The sequence below is a fragment of the Fusarium venenatum genome, assembly GCF_020744135.1.
Source record: "Fusarium venenatum strain MPI-CAGE-CH-0201 chromosome Unknown EDB82scaffold_4, whole genome shotgun sequence".
Classification (NCBI taxonomy): Eukaryota; Fungi; Ascomycota; class Sordariomycetes; order Hypocreales; family Nectriaceae; genus Fusarium; species Fusarium venenatum.
In genome coordinates, this window is record NW_027072132.1 from 5788556 (window position 1) to 5805626 (window position 17071).

At 48.2% G+C, this 17071-nt stretch overlaps 5 protein-coding genes across 5 annotated transcripts; 3 read left to right on the forward strand and 2 right to left on the reverse strand.

The window, feature by feature from the left end:
* Positions 1 to 962: 962 nt before the first annotated feature.
* On the reverse strand, positions 963 to 3262 carry EDB82DRAFT_541808 (ASST-domain-containing protein). Its single transcript, XM_025725110.2, has 3 exons — positions 2163 to 3262; positions 1475 to 2116; positions 963 to 1425 (listed from the first exon to the last, which is right to left on the reverse strand). Exons 1-3 carry the CDS (start codon positions 2877 to 2879, stop codon positions 1039 to 1041), a joined length of 1746 nt encoding a protein of 581 aa, XP_025593742.2. The 5' UTR covers positions 2880 to 3262; the 3' UTR covers positions 963 to 1038.
* Positions 3263 to 3378: 116 nt separating this feature from the next.
* Positions 3379 to 5048, forward strand: EDB82DRAFT_516896 (uncharacterized protein). The gene has a single exon (XM_025725113.2). The coding sequence runs from the start codon at positions 3453 to 3455 to the stop codon at positions 4956 to 4958; it is 1506 nt and encodes a 501-aa protein (XP_025593743.2). The 5' UTR covers positions 3379 to 3452; the 3' UTR covers positions 4959 to 5048.
* Positions 5049 to 5178: 130 nt separating this feature from the next.
* On the reverse strand, positions 5179 to 9104 carry EDB82DRAFT_344557 (uncharacterized protein). The gene has a single exon (XM_025725114.2). It carries the CDS (start codon positions 9000 to 9002, stop codon positions 5400 to 5402), a length of 3603 nt encoding a protein of 1200 aa, XP_025593744.2. The 5' UTR covers positions 9003 to 9104; the 3' UTR covers positions 5179 to 5399.
* A 3477-nt stretch (positions 9105 to 12581) lies between these two features.
* On the forward strand, positions 12582 to 14203 carry EDB82DRAFT_436376 (uncharacterized protein; the record flags this gene model as incomplete). Its single annotated transcript, XM_025725115.2, has 2 exons — positions 12582 to 12968; positions 13016 to 14203. 2 exons carry the CDS (start codon positions 12582 to 12584, stop codon positions 14201 to 14203), a joined length of 1575 nt encoding a protein of 524 aa, XP_025593745.2.
* Positions 14204 to 15097: 894 nt separating this feature from the next.
* EDB82DRAFT_344618 (uncharacterized protein) lies at positions 15098 to 17065 on the forward strand. Its single transcript, XM_025725116.2, has 4 exons — positions 15098 to 15172; positions 15443 to 16190; positions 16243 to 16642; positions 16697 to 17065. The coding sequence occupies exons 2-4, from the start codon at positions 15542 to 15544 to the stop codon at positions 16896 to 16898; spliced, it is 1251 nt and encodes a 416-aa protein (XP_025593746.2). The 5' UTR covers positions 15098 to 15172; positions 15443 to 15541; the 3' UTR covers positions 16899 to 17065.
* The last annotated feature ends 6 nt before the right edge of the window (positions 17066 to 17071 follow it).

Sequence of the window (17071 nt, forward strand, 5' to 3'; positions counted from 1 at the left end):
CGGGACAAGCCATGCCAGACCGAGCATGGCAGAATCATTATAAACACTAACAGATCAGCAGGAACAGAGGCAGACAGTAGCACGTGTGTGAGGAACATAACTGCCTATCTGACGGTACTCAAGCATACCCATACTTACACGTCTGTACATTACAAGTGGAGTCTTTGATTTCACTCTTTTAGATATGTGTCGATTTTGTTCTAAGAACAATATCGAATGTAAAGTAGCAGCAAACTGGGAGAATCAATATCACATCTACTTACTCTAGCTCCAACAATCAGTCTTGATGAATTTTACATTGACAACAAACGTCTACGATTCAAGCTTATCTCTCTCCAAAGTTGGAGGGGAAAAAAACATCCATGACTGCGGAGCCTCCTCATCTTGGCTAAACTCTCCTTGTCTCCAACGCCCAGGAGCTAGAACAAATCGATGGCCAGTTAGCGCCACCAAATCTTGCAAACCCCTGGAGCTACTGGCAATAATTGGAGCACTCTTTCCACGGCCGTGGTGAGGCCGATAATTCCTCACCGACCATTTCACCCTACCTTTCGTGCCGAAGACTCCAGTAATATGGCAATGTTTGAGCTGAGGAGTTCCGGAGCTATTGACTGTCTAGACTACTCAAGTTTTCTTGCCAGTAATGAAGGGATAATTGATATAATCCTGATCATCCATTGTGAGAGGAATTGGGGTCAGTGTTACTCCAATTCTCCAAAGCCAAGACACGGGTTGGCTCCACTTTTGACTACCTACAAATCGTGAAGCGACTCAAGTCTACTTTTACAAATAACTGCGATCCAACTATCATCAATTGGTGGATTGTTGTCACTTACCACGATGCCACCGTGCGGGGACTTTAGACAGTCTCTAATCAAAGGTTCGGGGAAGAGGTGGGGATGTCTATCTAGTTTGGGGTAGCGGTAGTAAAGCACTTCAATACTGATACCATTCATTGCAGGCGAAAATGTCAACTCAGTTCATTAGAATTTAAACTATTTCTTTACTCAAGTACTATCGACGCCCAAACTTAACATTTCAGACTGAGGAAGATATAAAGGCAATAGCAAGTAGAAGAGCGAACAACGAGCTCACAGAAGGTTTTGTCTGAGATGCAGTATCTTCCTCGTCGTCATCCGCCTTCTTTTTACCATCAGGATGATGATCGCTTGGCTCCTCATCGGAAGGCTGCGGCGTCAATATCCAGACACTACTCCTGTTGCCACGAAGTTCGCCGCTTGCAAGGTCAACTGTAGCCGTCGAACCGAGGATCTTGCCACTTTTACTGATGCTAACTGCTCGAGCAGATCTGGGAGGCGGTAGTCCTAGCCCTTCGAGATGGATTTCCGTTTCAAACCCGGACCGGGACGAGTTTGCAAGAAGTCTGGGAGTAGAAGTGACGTTTGCCTCATCTTCGACTGCGTACTAGTATAGGATTAGTTCGGTTATGTTGCATAGTTTCATAGTAACATACCAACTCCCATCTATGAACTTGGGTATCGCCATTCCAAGACACATAAACGGTAGCATTTAATATGTCTTCCCCAAGAGCTGATGAAGCAATAGAAGGACCCCATGGGGGCCGGCCAATCCAATCCATCTTCCAGGCACGATAAACAGATATATCGGTATCTGTGTCGGTTTCGGGCATGTGGGGGATCACCCCTTGTTGAATGTCCATCACGACCGTCCCGCTGGACGAATGTTCGGTGATGCCCGGGTTTGCACCCCAGCCGACAAGAAAGTTTCCATTGTCCAAGCCCTGGACACTGCCTCCTGAACCAGACGATATTTTCTGCGGATGATAAAACTCATGTAAGAGCTGAACTGTCATTTTTTCATAGTCGAGTTCCACAACAACACCCCGAGAACAATTATCGTCATCGCACATTCCGCTTTCAGCGACTTGGTTGTCAAAGAAGCTCAATCGGCTCTCGTTGCCTTGAACGAACCTTGCGTTGTATTGGTTAGCGAAGTTGGTCGCGTTGCCGCCGCTGAGGTCTTTGAACTGATTGTGTTTCCCTCCAAGAATCCATTGCGGATCTAACGTATCAGCATGGAGAAGGATAATCGCCGACAATCCTCTTGATGAGACAAGATAATGATTCTTCGAGGTCTGCATATTGTGAGCATAGGTTTAGGTGAGTTGGAAAGCAACTTACCTTGAAAACGCTGTCTATATGAAACCAGTCGAAGCCATGGCCGCCCATGTAGGTCTTTTCTGGATCGTAATCAATCATCGTATCAGTCAAGTTGACGTGTGTAAATGATCTCCACACATTGAAGACTCGATCCGTATCAAGATCAACCTCTTGGAAAATGGAATCACTCAGCCAGCCATCTATGTCTCCCCCAAGAACAGTCAAGTTGTACCTGACATCCTGGTACGCAGTCAAAAGAGCAGTTCCCTGGGTGGTGAATTCGAAATCGTGGATGTCGGCCTCGACAGCTCCCAAGTCCCGGACTGAAACTGACCATTTCAGTTGATAGTTGACATCGAAAGCGTGGCAGCGGCCACCTTCAATGAAGGTGAGATACTTGCCTCCATTCCTCACCTGTGCGCGGGCATCGAAAGTCCGTTCGTACTTGATGTCGGCATACACAAGGCTCAAGTCTTTGCTTGAAAATATGGCAGGCCCCGATTTGTCGCCATGTTCCAATGTGAGGAAGAGAAAACCAGAACTATCGACAAGACCGGGCTCAAAGATGTTGATCTGAAAGACTGGAGCGACCGCATCTGAAGATTTGAAGGTCTGAGAAGGAAACTGGCCGAGAAATCCCTTGTTGTAGACCGCTAAGTCTTTGATAGGGTCCACGTCTGCGAAGGACAGAGCAGCTAGCAAAGCAATTGCTATCGTTTGCACCAAAATTGAGAGCATCTCAGGAGTGAAGAACGAGTGTGAGTGTGTATAGGAGCAATTGAAGCAAGATCAAAAGTAGCAATCAGAATTTGATAACAGAGTTCCAAGAAGACTCCAAAACTGTGCGTGCAGAGGGAGAAAAGGCCAAGTTCGTCACCACGCTCGATGTAAGACAAGAGGTTCAAACACATTTGAGGAGTGTTCAAGAAGATGGCATTCATTACCGGGTGGCAGTCGCACTGGACCGTTCTGTCCTCCTTCCCTTCATGAAGCGTGAAACTGTAAAACGTGAGGCAGGACCTGCCGGCGATTGATCAATTTTCATACAAGAGCGAGGAAGTATTCATTAACCATATACTCGCAATATCTATCGCATCAATTTAGGACAACCTAATCCGAAATGTTTAAGAATGTTAAAATTACAACAAAGTGCGAGGTCGAATTTCGACACTACAGGGTGGTTGGATGACTAAGCTAAGCTCCATCAGCTTCATTGTCGTCATTACAACTTCACTCAGTTTCTTCTATCTTAATACTCTAATTTCCTTTGTTGTACGTAATCTTGACTTTAGCCGTGACTGAATTTCAATCATGTCTGTCTCGTTTCTTCGTTCGCCTTTTATTTGCCGTCGTTGCCTCCAAGTATTACGCCGGTGTGGGACATTGCCACTTACTCACTACTCAACGCAAGCCGGCGCATCTAAGGTGGAGGAGCAACAGCCAAACAGTACCATAGAGAAGAAGAAAAAAAGCAGCGATGCACCAACACCAGAGAAGGAACCAGGTCCAATGGCTCGGCGCTTGGAAGAAGCCACAGAGGAAGCCCTCTTCACAGGCGGAAGAGCCGGGCGTCGAGCTGTGGAGGACGCGGGCTTCTCAGAAGAGCTCAAGGAGAGGCTTTTGAGCAAAATTGCCGATGCGGAGTTCAAATCCGAACATGCTAGTGCCTTTGCAGAAGCTGGCCTTTCATCATCGGTAGGTGAGGGCACACGGCATATTGCCTCGGCGCAAGCGTGGACAGGGGAAGAGCATACAGCAGATACAGTTCTTCGAATGCTGGACGATGCCAAAAAGCCCCTTGCTCCTGGTTTGAGGGGCAAATTTCAGCCGCCTCCTGTGGACATGCGACTGCGTGGACAACCAAAACAATCTGCTGGTGAGAAGGTCGCCAAGGCGAGGGATAAGGTGAACACCTACGTAGGAATAGGGGGCCAACAGGCAAAGAACGGCATGAGTGAGGATGAAAAGGAGGCATGGCGAAGGGAACTTCGAGAGCGCTTTGAGCCTGGAGCAAGAGCGCTGCCAAATTCAATCACGGGTCTTGCGGCTCTGGCAAACGAACGCATCGAGAACGCTATTGCGCGAGGGCAATTCAAGAACATACCACGAGGGAAGGGCATCGAGCGTGATACTCGCGCTGACAACCCCTTTATTGACACGACGGAGTATATCATGAACAAGATGATTCAACGACAGGATATCGTACCACCCTGGATAGAGAAGCAGCAGGAGCTCGCAAAAGAAGCGGCAGCATTCAGAGGCAGGTTGCGTAATGACTGGCGACGATTAGCGGCGAGGATGATTGCTTCTCGAGGTGGGCCACTGCAAGAGCAGATACGTAGGGCGGAAGAGTATGCTGCTGCAGAAGAAGTGCACAATCCGATCAGAAGAAAAAACGCTCATGGGGAAGTAGAAGAGCTGAAGGCTGCGTCGTCAGTGGTTGGAAGACCATTTCGTGATTCAGCATGGGAGCAAGCTGAAGCGAGTTATCACAAACTATCGATCGAGCGCCTCAATGCTCTGACGCGAAGTTACAACCTCATGGCGCCAGACTTGGCAAAGAAGCCATACTTCTCGCTTGATAGGGAACTCAAGGCATGTTTTGCTGAAGTTGCGCCTACAGTCGCTCGCGAGATTCAGGACCGTGCGACGGGTGGAAAGGCAAGGAGCTTGGGAGGAGGGGGAGACCAAGCGGGTAAACAAACTGGCCTACTGGAGACGTTGACTGGAAGTGATAAAGTCAAGGTGCATGTCGAGGCCCAGAGAAAGGCATATGGTCTGAAAGAGTGGTGGAGAGATGTGTGGAAGAAAAACTGAGTTTACAAATATTGGTTGGAAGTGAACAATTGACGCATATAGCTCAGCAACCTTGGATCTGAATATTGTTAAAGGCTGCTGTACCGTTATGTGAGAAGTTAAGAATATCAGTCTTTGGTATATGCTGTCCTATCTCTGATCCTCGGTTCATAAGACTCTTCGTTGTCCAAATTTATACATGAAGCCCAAAAAGAATATAAGTACCAACACCCTTATATATATAGCTCCGCAACACCATTAGTACCCAACTTTTTGTTCCACTTCTTAACTCCTTGTGCATGGCCTAGGCTCGTATCACAAGAGCCTATGGCTCGCACCGCTATTTCCTATATATATCCGGTCCCAAACCAAACTCCTTGTTCGATGTCGTGTCAGTGCAATCCTTTTCCGTTTTGTTTCTATTTATACATAAGAAGAGCACAAACAACAGGGCACTAGCTCCTAGATTCGCCCTTCTTCAAGAACTTCTCGCTCGATCTCAACCTGTCCGAATTCCCCTGTGCGTCGTCGCTCCATGACCCAACGTGTAGCGCCACTGTCTTCCTCTCTGGTGTATGATATGCTGTCGGCTGAGCCTTTATGCCGGTGCCCCATACCAGGGCGCTTAGGAACAACGCTGGGCTCAACCATGCTAGCCCTATTGGAAGGCACTAAGGGGCTCACCATGGCTGATGACGGCATACTCTCTTCTGGATCCGACACTGGTGAAATAGGGTTGTCGTAAGACTTTGATGCAGGTCTGCTAACGTTGAGGGGGGGGATTTGAGCATCATTCTTAACATCAGTTTCAAGCTTAGCCAACGTTGGGACAGGTGGTGGGGACAGCGTAAAGCCAGGAATGCCACCTGTCAACGTCGGGCTTCCTGAGGCGCTTACGCTATCCGAGTCGTGGCTGATGGTAGAAAGAACCGAGTTCTTCCGGGTGTGGAAAGTCGTTGGGCTCATAAAGCTCTGACCCCAAGGTGAGGTGGACATGTCGCCTCTTTCTGATCGTGGGGACCCGTTTTGGCTGGACACAAGGCTTGCTTGAGAACCCCCCCAAGCCCGGGACCTAAGCCGGAGAAGAGCAGATAAAGTCATCTCGTCGCCGCGATCGCCAAGAAGAGCAAGTTGAGCCAGGCCAGGGCTTTGCAGGGGCGTTGTTCCTCCAAAGCCAGGCATACCCAGACTCATGAACGAGTTTCTGTTAGAGTATTCGGATCGCTCTGTGATAGGCGTAAGGTTCGGTTCTCTTGATATCATACGCCCGCTGGTGCTACGATCTAAACCACCCTTTGGACCAAAGAAGCCACCATTGGCATATTCAAATTCTGGTCCTTGTTGTTGACCAGCTGAAAAGAAGCCAAATTCCTGACCATACCAGCCATCACAGTCGTTCGCCAGAGCGCTTGCATTGGCTTCAGCGATGATAGCATCGTCATCAAGCTCCAGATCGGCCATATTCTCATATGTATCATCGTAATCACCATAGTCATCGAAACTCTCATAGTCGTCCTGGTTAAAGGCATTATCATGGTCTGGCACGTCTACCGAATGATCTGGCGCAGGCAGGCTGGTTTCAACAGGTGGTGGTGTTGAACCGCGTTGGAACTTGCCCGATGCTGCCGCTTTATAAGCTGCCGCAGCGAGAGCAGCCTGATACGCTGCAAAAGGATCATCTCCCGAAGGAGACGACGATTGAACCGCAGCTGTGGGGGCAGGAGACGAATTGGGGACAGGGCTGTCCCTCACAGTTTTGTGTTCGACCTCTTCTTTTTCACCAGCACTCAGCGATGTATGAGCCGTTGTCTGAGGAACCTCTGAAGTCGCAGAGAGTGGTTCTGTTGAGTCAGATGCTCTATTCGGTTCATCTTGATTTGTGGATCGTTTCTGTGATTGGGCCTGCGCAAAGGCGCCTGCTATCGGTCGACCGAATTGATCGGTATCGTTATTGTCAAATATCGATTCGTCAAAAGGGGTATCATCCCATTCTGGAGGAGCAGCAAGATCCTCGGCGAATTCATTTCTCTCAAATTCTAACATGCCATCGTCGTAATAGAGCTCGTCATCGTTTAATGGGCGTCCAGTATTGATGGGTGGCAGGTCCTGGTTTTTCTGGAATGCAGCTTCATTCTCGAGACTGGGCACCCTCGGAATGTCCAATCCTTGAATTCCCAGCCCACCTGCCTCCATCTCTTGACTCATCCGCTGGTCGAGGGGGACTCTGGGAGACAACGGAGACAGCATCTCTGGCGTATATTGACTCATGGCAAACCCAATCCGATTACCCTCTGGATCCCTTGGGGTTGGCAAGAAGCCAGCGCTGCGAGGACTGGTTATCGATGATGTAGGACCCGATCGTTGAAAGACAAAGCCAGAAAAGTTTTCCTGGTCGTTGTCTGGATCAAGCTCTTCGTCCAAGTCGTCATCCATACTTCCATTAAGTGTGTTGTTCAGGTTGTTGTCAAAGGTACTGAGGGTTCTATTCAAAGTGTTGTTCATGTTGCCGCCCGCGTGGTCGTCCATGTGATCGTCCATGTGATCGTCCATGTGATCGTCCAGCCCATTGTTGAAATCAGCATCCATATCATCAAAGTCATCGCCAACCATGGGAATATCCTCTTCGAAGCCATCATCATCCATCATTGCATCGTAATCGAAGCCATCATCATCAAAATCCTCAAAGCGCGAGTCTCGTGGGGCAGATACATCTGCAGTCTTTTTCTCAAGCTCTCGTTGACGATGCCTATCTTCGAGAAGTTTCTCCTGTTTTGCAGCACCAATCATGTCGAAACTGAACCTCGACGACGTACTCTTCATATGTCGAGGTATCGCAGACGGTATATCCTTACCAGATAATCCAGATAGTGACGGGCCTCGCGACCTCCCTGCCTGGTGAGAAACCGACGGTCTATCATGGACATATGCATCTTCATCAATCAAACGCGATGCTCGGGGCGACTTTGGTTGAACTGAAATCGGTGCATCATCCTTAGGAGGTACTGGGGGCGCATCTGACAGTGTAAGAGCAACTAAGTCAGGCACAGGGGCTTGGGGCGCTGCAGAGGCTGTGCTTGGTGTCATCTTGAGCGCCCTTGAATCCTGTGAATAGATAGAATCGGAAGCATCACTGGGCATACGTGTTGTCAAATTTGAGGCTGAGAGGGGGGTTTGTTCAGTCTGAGTGGACAACGGGCTCAGGAACATGTCTTGAACGGGAAGAGGAGCGGACATGGGGACTGGCGAAGCGAGAGATGTTTGCGTAGTATCCCTGTTTGGGATGTTCCTCTTTGGCCGTGGTGCACTGAAATCATGGACCCGAGTTCCCATGATGCGAGGATCATACACCGGATCCTCACGGCGCTTGGCCAAGGGTAATGGGCGCAAGTCAGGGGCATGCTGACTGTTTTTGCGCCTCATCAATAGTGTTGACATTGGTTTCTTAAGAAACGGCAGCCCTTTCTTGGGCTTGGGGGTTTCGGTGTTGCTTGTTGTCTGTGTAAGCGAGGGCAGTTCTGTAACCAGACGGGTACCTGCAGGACGGCGACCGGTAGGCTGCTGAAGATCTGTGGGTGTGCTGAAAGAAGATGTAGCTCTCGTATTCTTTATAACCTGCGGCGACGGCCGTAAGGGGGGATTATTTGAAGTCAATGATGGCTGAGAAGCTGAATGCTGACCAAGTAGACCAGTTCCTCTTTTGCTGTCGTTAGCTTCGGTAGCTTGTGCTTCCAGATCACGCTGGTATTTTCTAAGAGCGACACCACCAATGAAGGACGATGTTTTAGAGGTCGGTTGTGGTCGAGTATCTAACGGGTTTGTCGCTGCAGCATTTTGGCGGCCATCTCGTGGCTTCCCTATATCTTCTGTGGTAACGCGAGATATGGGCGGTAGAGTAGGAGGCAAGGTGGAGGGATTCGAAGATGTTGGTCGCAATTCTGGAGAGAGAGCATCGGGAGAGAAAGGCGCGGGGTGGCCAGCAGCAGGTGAAGTAGGAGTTTGATCAGGAGAGGGCGAGGTAGGATTTGATGACGGCCCTCGCCTGTGGAACCGCAGATGGGAGAGCATACTGAAGAACCAGGCTCTGCGTCGAGTCGAGGTGAATCAAAATGTCGACGGCGGCTGGGTGGGGGTAGCGCGGGAGCGCTCAAGCTTGCGTAAGGTGACCGATACAATACGTATTTAGTGAGAAAAGGGCAGCGCATCCGTGGGTCAGCATCCGATGGTGTACGGTAAGGAGGTCGAGGCAAGTAATCGAGACGCGCTCATGACATGACTCAAGGGGTCGTAGTCGCAAGAGGCAAGACAAACATGGTGGTAGACTTGCTTAGGCTGGGCGTGGAGGGGACGGAGCCGGGTATCGATAGTGGGCAGCAAGGGAGTGTTGGTAATCCTACACTACGCTGTAATGGTTGTCGCAAGACGGAGGCAGGGGTATAGTTGATAGATTGCCTTGGGGAAGAAAGGACGAGACGAGACGAGATGAGATGGATGCTGTTAGAAGGGAGGCTGAGGCAGTTCCGATACCAAATGATAACCTAATCGATCCAAGACGTGGTTGGTGACGGATTTATGGTTTCAAAACACCCGATCCAAAAAGCCAGTCATGGATATTGCACGTGCATAAGCCACTTTAATTAATACAACTCTGACACGATTGCAAAGGTAGCAGAGTAAAACTGAGAGTCCCTCGATTCAATGGCAAGGCACAAAAGTACGAATATTATCAGACATGGTGTAAACATCCAAGGGAGCTATAAAGTTTGTTAGCTATCGGCTTGGACACGTCTATAGAATAAGATTTAGATTTCTTTGAGAGGACTTGTCGTTGGTATATAGTGGGGCTGTTGTGTCGCAACAGGCTTTGCGCCGTCTCTATAAAAAGAAACCCTACCTTACCTGTCTACGGATACCTATCCCTTCCATTAACAAAACGTATCAACAATAATACAGAAAATTTTGCACCCAAGGCACGCTCCTACCCGTGATGGTCCTCTTTCTTTTAGCGGACAGTCTTCAACACGACAATAATATCCCTTGCTTTTGCATGCAAAGGGCAGCTTTAGTTGCCTCCACTTACACGATCGCCCTTCATAATGGGAACCTCTCAATAGCAGAACATTTACAGTACAATGGGCATGGCTTGGCAAAGGGGTCAGCATCCTGTTTCTTTTTATAAGGGAAAGGAGTTAGACATGTTTTTTTTTAACTGCAAAACATGACTTTGATTCGCTTAACTATCCTGGCTCTGCCGCTTTTGCAGTGACAATCTCCGTGCATGATTCACTTCAACTACTAACTATAATTTGTGTCAAAGGACCTTAGGCGTTGAATTATAGTCCAGCATAGTGACCAAAAGATACCATCTTCTAATTTCCCATCAGAGTTGTTGGTTGTTTAAAAATGATGCTGACAGTTCAATGAATCTGAGGGGCTTTGCTTGGAAGCAGTTATCATGTGAAAACGATTCATACCCAGCCATGTAAATTCCCGCCATACCACAACATGGCTGTCAACGTTTGATGGCGTCAACAAGTTAAAAGTCAATTGATAAAATTGGAAAGGTCCTGTACATGTGCATTGCTGAACGTCATTATTCGGTTTGATCTGAGCGAATAATCATTTTGTATATATATAAAAAACAGTTGTTTGACTGTTCCGAGTCCCTAACAAACGCCATCATGACGGATGGTCAGATCAAACACAGTTGCCGCGTCAAGGTATTGATGTTGGTGATTAACTCCTAAAGCACAAATTGTAACAGTCAACGTATGAAGCAATTGGGAATACTTATACAAATGGTTTCCTATTCAGAGTTATCAGTTGAGAAATTTGGAGATATATTGCTACTATTTCACTTTATACTCTAGATTAGTATCACACTGGTGATAACACACCATACCATACCATATGGACTGTCTGAATAGATGTTACCCTATACCACTTGGAAATAACGCTGAAAACCTAGTACTTGCATGACAGATTGGTCCGGAAGATTTTCGTATCAAACTTCAATATCACAAGTCAGGTACGATAGACAGTCTGCGCAACCTTGAAAGTCTAGGCTATTCCTTTGCAGGATAACGACATAATGGTAGACTTCACTAGACAGTCCAGGATGTTGAGGCTCGGCGCAGGTTAGAGATGGAGAGTGATAGGTAACTTAGCCGAGACCTAAACGTGGGGAAGCGGCAAATGACGTACGCATTGTCTGCATCGTAAACATGATAAACAAGCATTATTATCAGTAGTACATCTGCTTTGGTGCAACGAAACATGTACAGTTAATTGCCTATCAATCGGGTACGTTGTTACCTTTTGAGGTATCATGTTTGGCCCGTCTCGTGGTTTATTACCGTTTATGGCGGACGACAAACAACAAACATTCGCATCCATTTAACAGCCTGTTGCACTTTTCCCCACACAAAGGAACACCAAGATCGCAAAACTGTATCCGTATCAATCTCACTGTGACGGTTGACGAATCGATTGCAGTAGAGATTACCCCCCATAATGGATGACTCCTTGGCATGTGCTTCCTCTCGCTCTCCTGAGGCTGTGATCTCTCCAAGTTAACAAGGTTAGGCGGCGCCAACCACCACAGTGACCGACCAGACCGACTCCACTGCTGACGACGCATTTCTTAGGTGCAATTTACAGTCTACTCAGCCCGCTGAAGCCAAGCAAAGATAAAGTACAACGAATGGCATTCCAGATATCCATAAATGTGAGGATGAAGGAAAGTGGTCTGCCACAACGGATGACGAGGCCGGAAGACGGCATCGGGATGTGGGTACAACCGCTCACTACATTACGGCTTGCGACGTGACGTGATGCGACACAACTCCAAACAAAGCCTTTGGTATCGCTTGAAACAGAATAACTTGTAGCTTAGCTTCAGCTCACGGGCTGAGTAGAGACTTGGCTACATTAAATTCCATAATTATTCAAGGGCCTTCTCATCCTCTGCCTTGCATTTTTGCAGTGAATCCAACGTTCCTTGATACCAAGTCTCCCAAAAGGTCTTGGCCGCGCAACTGGTGACTCTTGGCGACTACTGTTAGATTTGCTCCAAGGTTTATTACCAGGGGAATCATTAGACTGAAAATATCCATGATAAGTCGCTTATCCCCCGCTGAATGGTGAGCGCTGAACTTATTTCTTACCCTAGGCACAGGCACGTCGACTCGGCTGCACGCGATAACATCCACCTCGTGGGCGCCTGTCAAACATTATTCTCTCATCATCTACAAATTGCATCGCAAAATCCGCCTTGTTTCTATTTTCATCGTTTCTCGGCTGCTTATATCCGCTATTCGCTGTCAAATTCCTGGTCTAGTCGGTTCTCGATCCGCCTCGCTCAAACTTAATCACCGGCTCTTACTGTCAACGCCTCCCTAAACGAAAACGCTTAATCACAAGGGGAATTTAGTATTCACTATCAACGAACTGTTGCCTGCCTCACAGCCGGATCATCGGCAACATAGTCATATTCCAGTTCTCGACACCCTTTCCTATTTCTTGTTTCTGTTGCTGAGCCACAAATCAACAACACGAAATAAACTTGTATGTCCCGCCCAAGGCCCCAATCCGAGTCTTCATTTCGCCTCGGCCTTTCTTAATCCGACCTTATCACTTTAACACATCATGATAAACACACTATGGAAGTCGCCTGCCGAGCTCGATCATCAAATCCCCGGTCGTCGTGATAGTCAGGACTCCATCATGAGCCGACTCGGTGGAAAGAACGTCTTTATCTTCTGCTCTTCTCGCATGTGGCGCGGCGTACCCAAACTCTTACTTCAAATCTCTGCCATATTTTTCACCAGTTTCCTTGTTTTTGGCATTTTACCAGATCGGTTATCTGGCGGACAACTTGGTTATGGATATCGGGGAATATTCCCTTGGGGGAGCTATGAGCCAGAACCTGATCGAAATATGAGGATCGTGGTGTTCGGCTCGCCCGATGTTGTAGGCAACGTACAAGATCCTTCCTCAGAGCGCAAAACATGGACAGAGGAGCTATGCGATGAGGTAAAACAAAAAATCCGATTCATCATTCTTGGCTAACCCCTGAATAGCTCGAATGCACTTCTTATCTATCGTTTGTACCAAAGGCTCAGCCGAATAAGGGTCTCATCAGCAACGACATGTACGAGGAGGCAGTCCAGGATCTTCTCAACACTACCAAGTTCACCAATGTGAAGGAAAAGCCAGCCTTGAATTACAAGTATATCGCTAAACAGTATCCCACCCCCTCCAAGGTCCCTGACCTGGCGAGCCAAGTTCAGAGCTTTCTTGCGATGCCACCACCTGAAAAGACCCCACGCGAGACGGTCTGGATATTCAGCTTTGGAACGTGGGAGATCTGGAATATGGCAGCAATGCCAAGACAAGAATCGGAAGATGCCATCACCTACATGGTCAGACAAATCCTCGATCAGGCCGAGATACTCTACGAACGATCGCTTGACCCCAATTCTATCGCCTACTCTGATTTCTGGACAAACGCGACCGAGTCACAGATTAGTGAACTGACGGCACCCGGCGCTTTGGACAAAGTCGACAGACGCAAATTTGAAAGCTTCCGTATTGTCGTGCCCACAATATTTGACATTTCCCTCACACCTGGCTGGCAGGGTCGGAAGACGCCACCTGCGCCTAACAATGTTGTCGAGCAGACCCGAAACGCCGCAGAATTGACTAAATACTGGAACCAAGAGGTGGACTTTGCAGTTGCCGAATGGAAAGACAGGACAACGAAGAAGCCAAAGAGGCCGACATCAAGCACTGTGAAAGGAAGGAACACCAAGAGGGCTGAGAGCGTCGAGCCTGTTGAGCATAGCGAAGACACCAAAGAATCGGCGAAAACCACGTACGAAAGCCATCAAGTTATTCAGGCCCCATATCCCATGCGTAATGGGCTGCTGGTAAACATCGACCAAGGAGTCCTCGATGCTATGACTGAAGGTGACATGGAACGTGCGGCAGTCGTGGATTTGAGAGGACGCGGAACATTGTCCGCCAACGATTCGATGCGGTTTACCGATGTCTGGACACCGTGTGTCAGAGGGGATTTGGCGGATCTCAAGATTAACGAGAAAGAAATCAAGACAGGATGTGAGATCGAACACGACCATCTCTTCTACGACTCTTTTACCATTAGTGAGAGAGCTATGAAGGGTGTGGTAAAGTCGATTATGGGAGATGTTAGGGAGGAGCTCTTCAACGCGGAAGAAAAGCGAGGCTGGTTATATGGCGGCTGGTAGTTTGGGGGAAGGACGTGTATTTTCATTTTCCTCAACCATTTTGCGTTCGTTAGTGATATGGGCTGGTAGATACCCGAGGGACAGGAAGCACGCCAGGGAGATATATGTATGAATAAGGATGGCATGAGCGGTTGGCGTTTTGGGGAATTGTTATCAGTTCAGCCTACGAGTTCGTATTTACGAACAATACTTTGTACATGAGAGAGCCAAGCTATCTGTATATGAATTGAGCCCTGTATCAAGTAGCGCATATGTCTTTACTAACTTTATTAAATATTGACACATGGCCCGAGATTGAAACGGGCCTCCCGAGACCGAGATTGCTGGTTTCAATTTGATGATCTACCGGGAAGCGGGGCGCTAGCAAACGGGAATATTGAGCCTAGGGTGATGGGGTATAATCGAGATACAGCTGCCTCAAATGTTAAAGTAAGTGTCATCTAGTAGGGTCCATTTTCATTCCTACGGACCCCCCTTCGGAGTATTAGAAAATTCGGTCCCTGGAAGTATAAGAGATGAAACTAGGTCTATAGTGTAAGATTTATAAAGGTCTGACGTAATACGTTAGTTTGTGCTGGCCATGCCCCTTGTTTGCCTGTACAGTCAAAGAGCCGCTGGCAATGGAGTTAGTATGAGAACATGGTTCTAAATCAACACAATATTCCAAGTCTTGTTTCAATAGCTTAAAGCACCTGCTGCACAGCCTACTGCAAGCCACCCACTAACTGTCCAATCTTAGGTCATTCTTCTGGGCATAGCGTCCTCTAGCGCCCACGCGGATCGATATCCACCCCCACAAGCCTAAAGCCGAAAGAGATCTGCGTCTCTAGCATCACGCAGCGACGTCACAAGGGGAATCGCTCAAGTTAAAATGGAACAAACAACGTCGCAGCCATTAACATATTCCCTGTTAGTGACATTGATAGCGTACTAATATACCAAACCCATGAGGTCACGGATACTAGGGAGGTAAGCACATTTAGGCCAGCACTTAAAATGCTGCCCAGCAGCCTGGTGGGAGACGCACCTTCCACTTGCAATATATATGACTGGGACCTTGACTCTTCATCCTAGGTACTCTAGTATCTATTACCTAGACTCTGTCTTAAGAATAAACACAAGACACTGTCTCACTGCCTATTTAACGCCTCTACTATAAAACATACCCTCCCCCGAAAACCTGACCTGACACCCACGCGACCTTGCGGCTCCTGATACAGCCTCACTCACTGTTCCTAGGACTCATTCTTAGCACGGGACCTATTCGCCGCCTCGAGGCAGATTTCGCACCATATTCCTGTGTAATATATAATTCAGACTGCACCACTGTGACTCAAGATGGACGGCAAACTAGATTTTGATCCTCGCGCATTTGCAGCCGACATGCAACTACGTACTCGAAAAGCCCGAAACTTTGACAAGGTCGAGCACGACTTGCCTGACCCCAAATCCGCTGCCTTTCAGAAAGCCCAAACCGCCGCTCTTGCAGGACCCGTCAATGTCTCGGGATGGCTTTCGCGCGTCGCGGGATGGAACCCTTTCGGTAAAGCTGTCGACGCCGGTGATATCCTGTGGCTGATGGACAACACGGCCTATCGCAACCCCGAGACCGATCAGTGGGAGGCCGAATTTGTCGCTGCTGTGTTTGAGAATGAACCCAAGTGTCGCGTAGCGGATATAGTGTCTGGTATCGCTTCGACGCTTGGTTTGGCGGAGGATGCGGCTGAGCGTGACGTTATTGAAGAGAGGATCATTCCATTCCTTTGGGATATCCAGGCGGCAAGAGTCTTTTGGATCGAACACAAGAAGAAGGAGATCAAGTTGGGACCTACCAGCATCAATGGTATCACAACGAGCGTTCAGCCTGTTGACCGGTACCATAAGGGGTCGATTGTTGATGCGACAGCGCTGGTGCCCCATGGAACGAAGGGCATTCACGACATGCAGACATACTATGCCGGACCTGAGGGTTGGGCTGTCATATCAGGTTTGTTCCCGTACCACATCCCTACCAGAGCTTTGCAGCTAACAGAGCCTAGATGTTGATGATACTATCAAGGTCACCTTGACCAGTGATCCTCTTGGCATTCTCAAGTCTACTTTTATCGACGAGCCGACACCGGTTCCTGGAATGCCTGAACTTCTCTCAGATCTGCAAACTTTACTCCCTCGCGATACTCCCTGGTTTTATCTGTCAGCATCGCCATACAACCTGTACCCCCTGTTGCGCGATTTCCGTGAACGATACTATCCACAAGGCCAGCTCATCCTTCGCGACTCGAGCTGGCGCACAGTAGCAGGCTTGTTGTCAGCGCTCACTATGGGAACCGAGGAGTACAAGACGGACCGTATGAAGAAGATCCAGTCCTGGCTGCCAAAGAAGAAACTGATTCTCATCGGCGACTCGACACAATCTGATCCTGAGGCCTATGGTGAGATGTAAGTTGTTACTTGACTCGAGATCTTTCCATGTGGTTGACTGACTCTTTATAGTTACCGCACGTTTCCAGGCTGGGTTAAGATGATCCTTATCCGCAAGGCTACTGATGTGGCTGCTTTTGGCATCGACGAGAAGAACCAGCTTGAGCGTTTCGAAAAAGCTTTCAAACACGTACCAGTCGAGGCCTGGCATGTTTTCGAAGATCCGAGCGAGTGTCGAAATATTGTGCGGGATGTCATTCGAAAGAGGAGTTGAGCGACTTGTTTCTGTTTGTTCGTTGTTGGGTTACAATAGACGGCGCAAGTTGGTTTACTGTATACGCATTGCTATGGTTATGGTTGATGATACGATTACAAGTTGAATAATGTATTATACCTCGTTCTTGGAAATGTTCTTTATTCCCACCTGTAATCCTCTTCTTACATCTT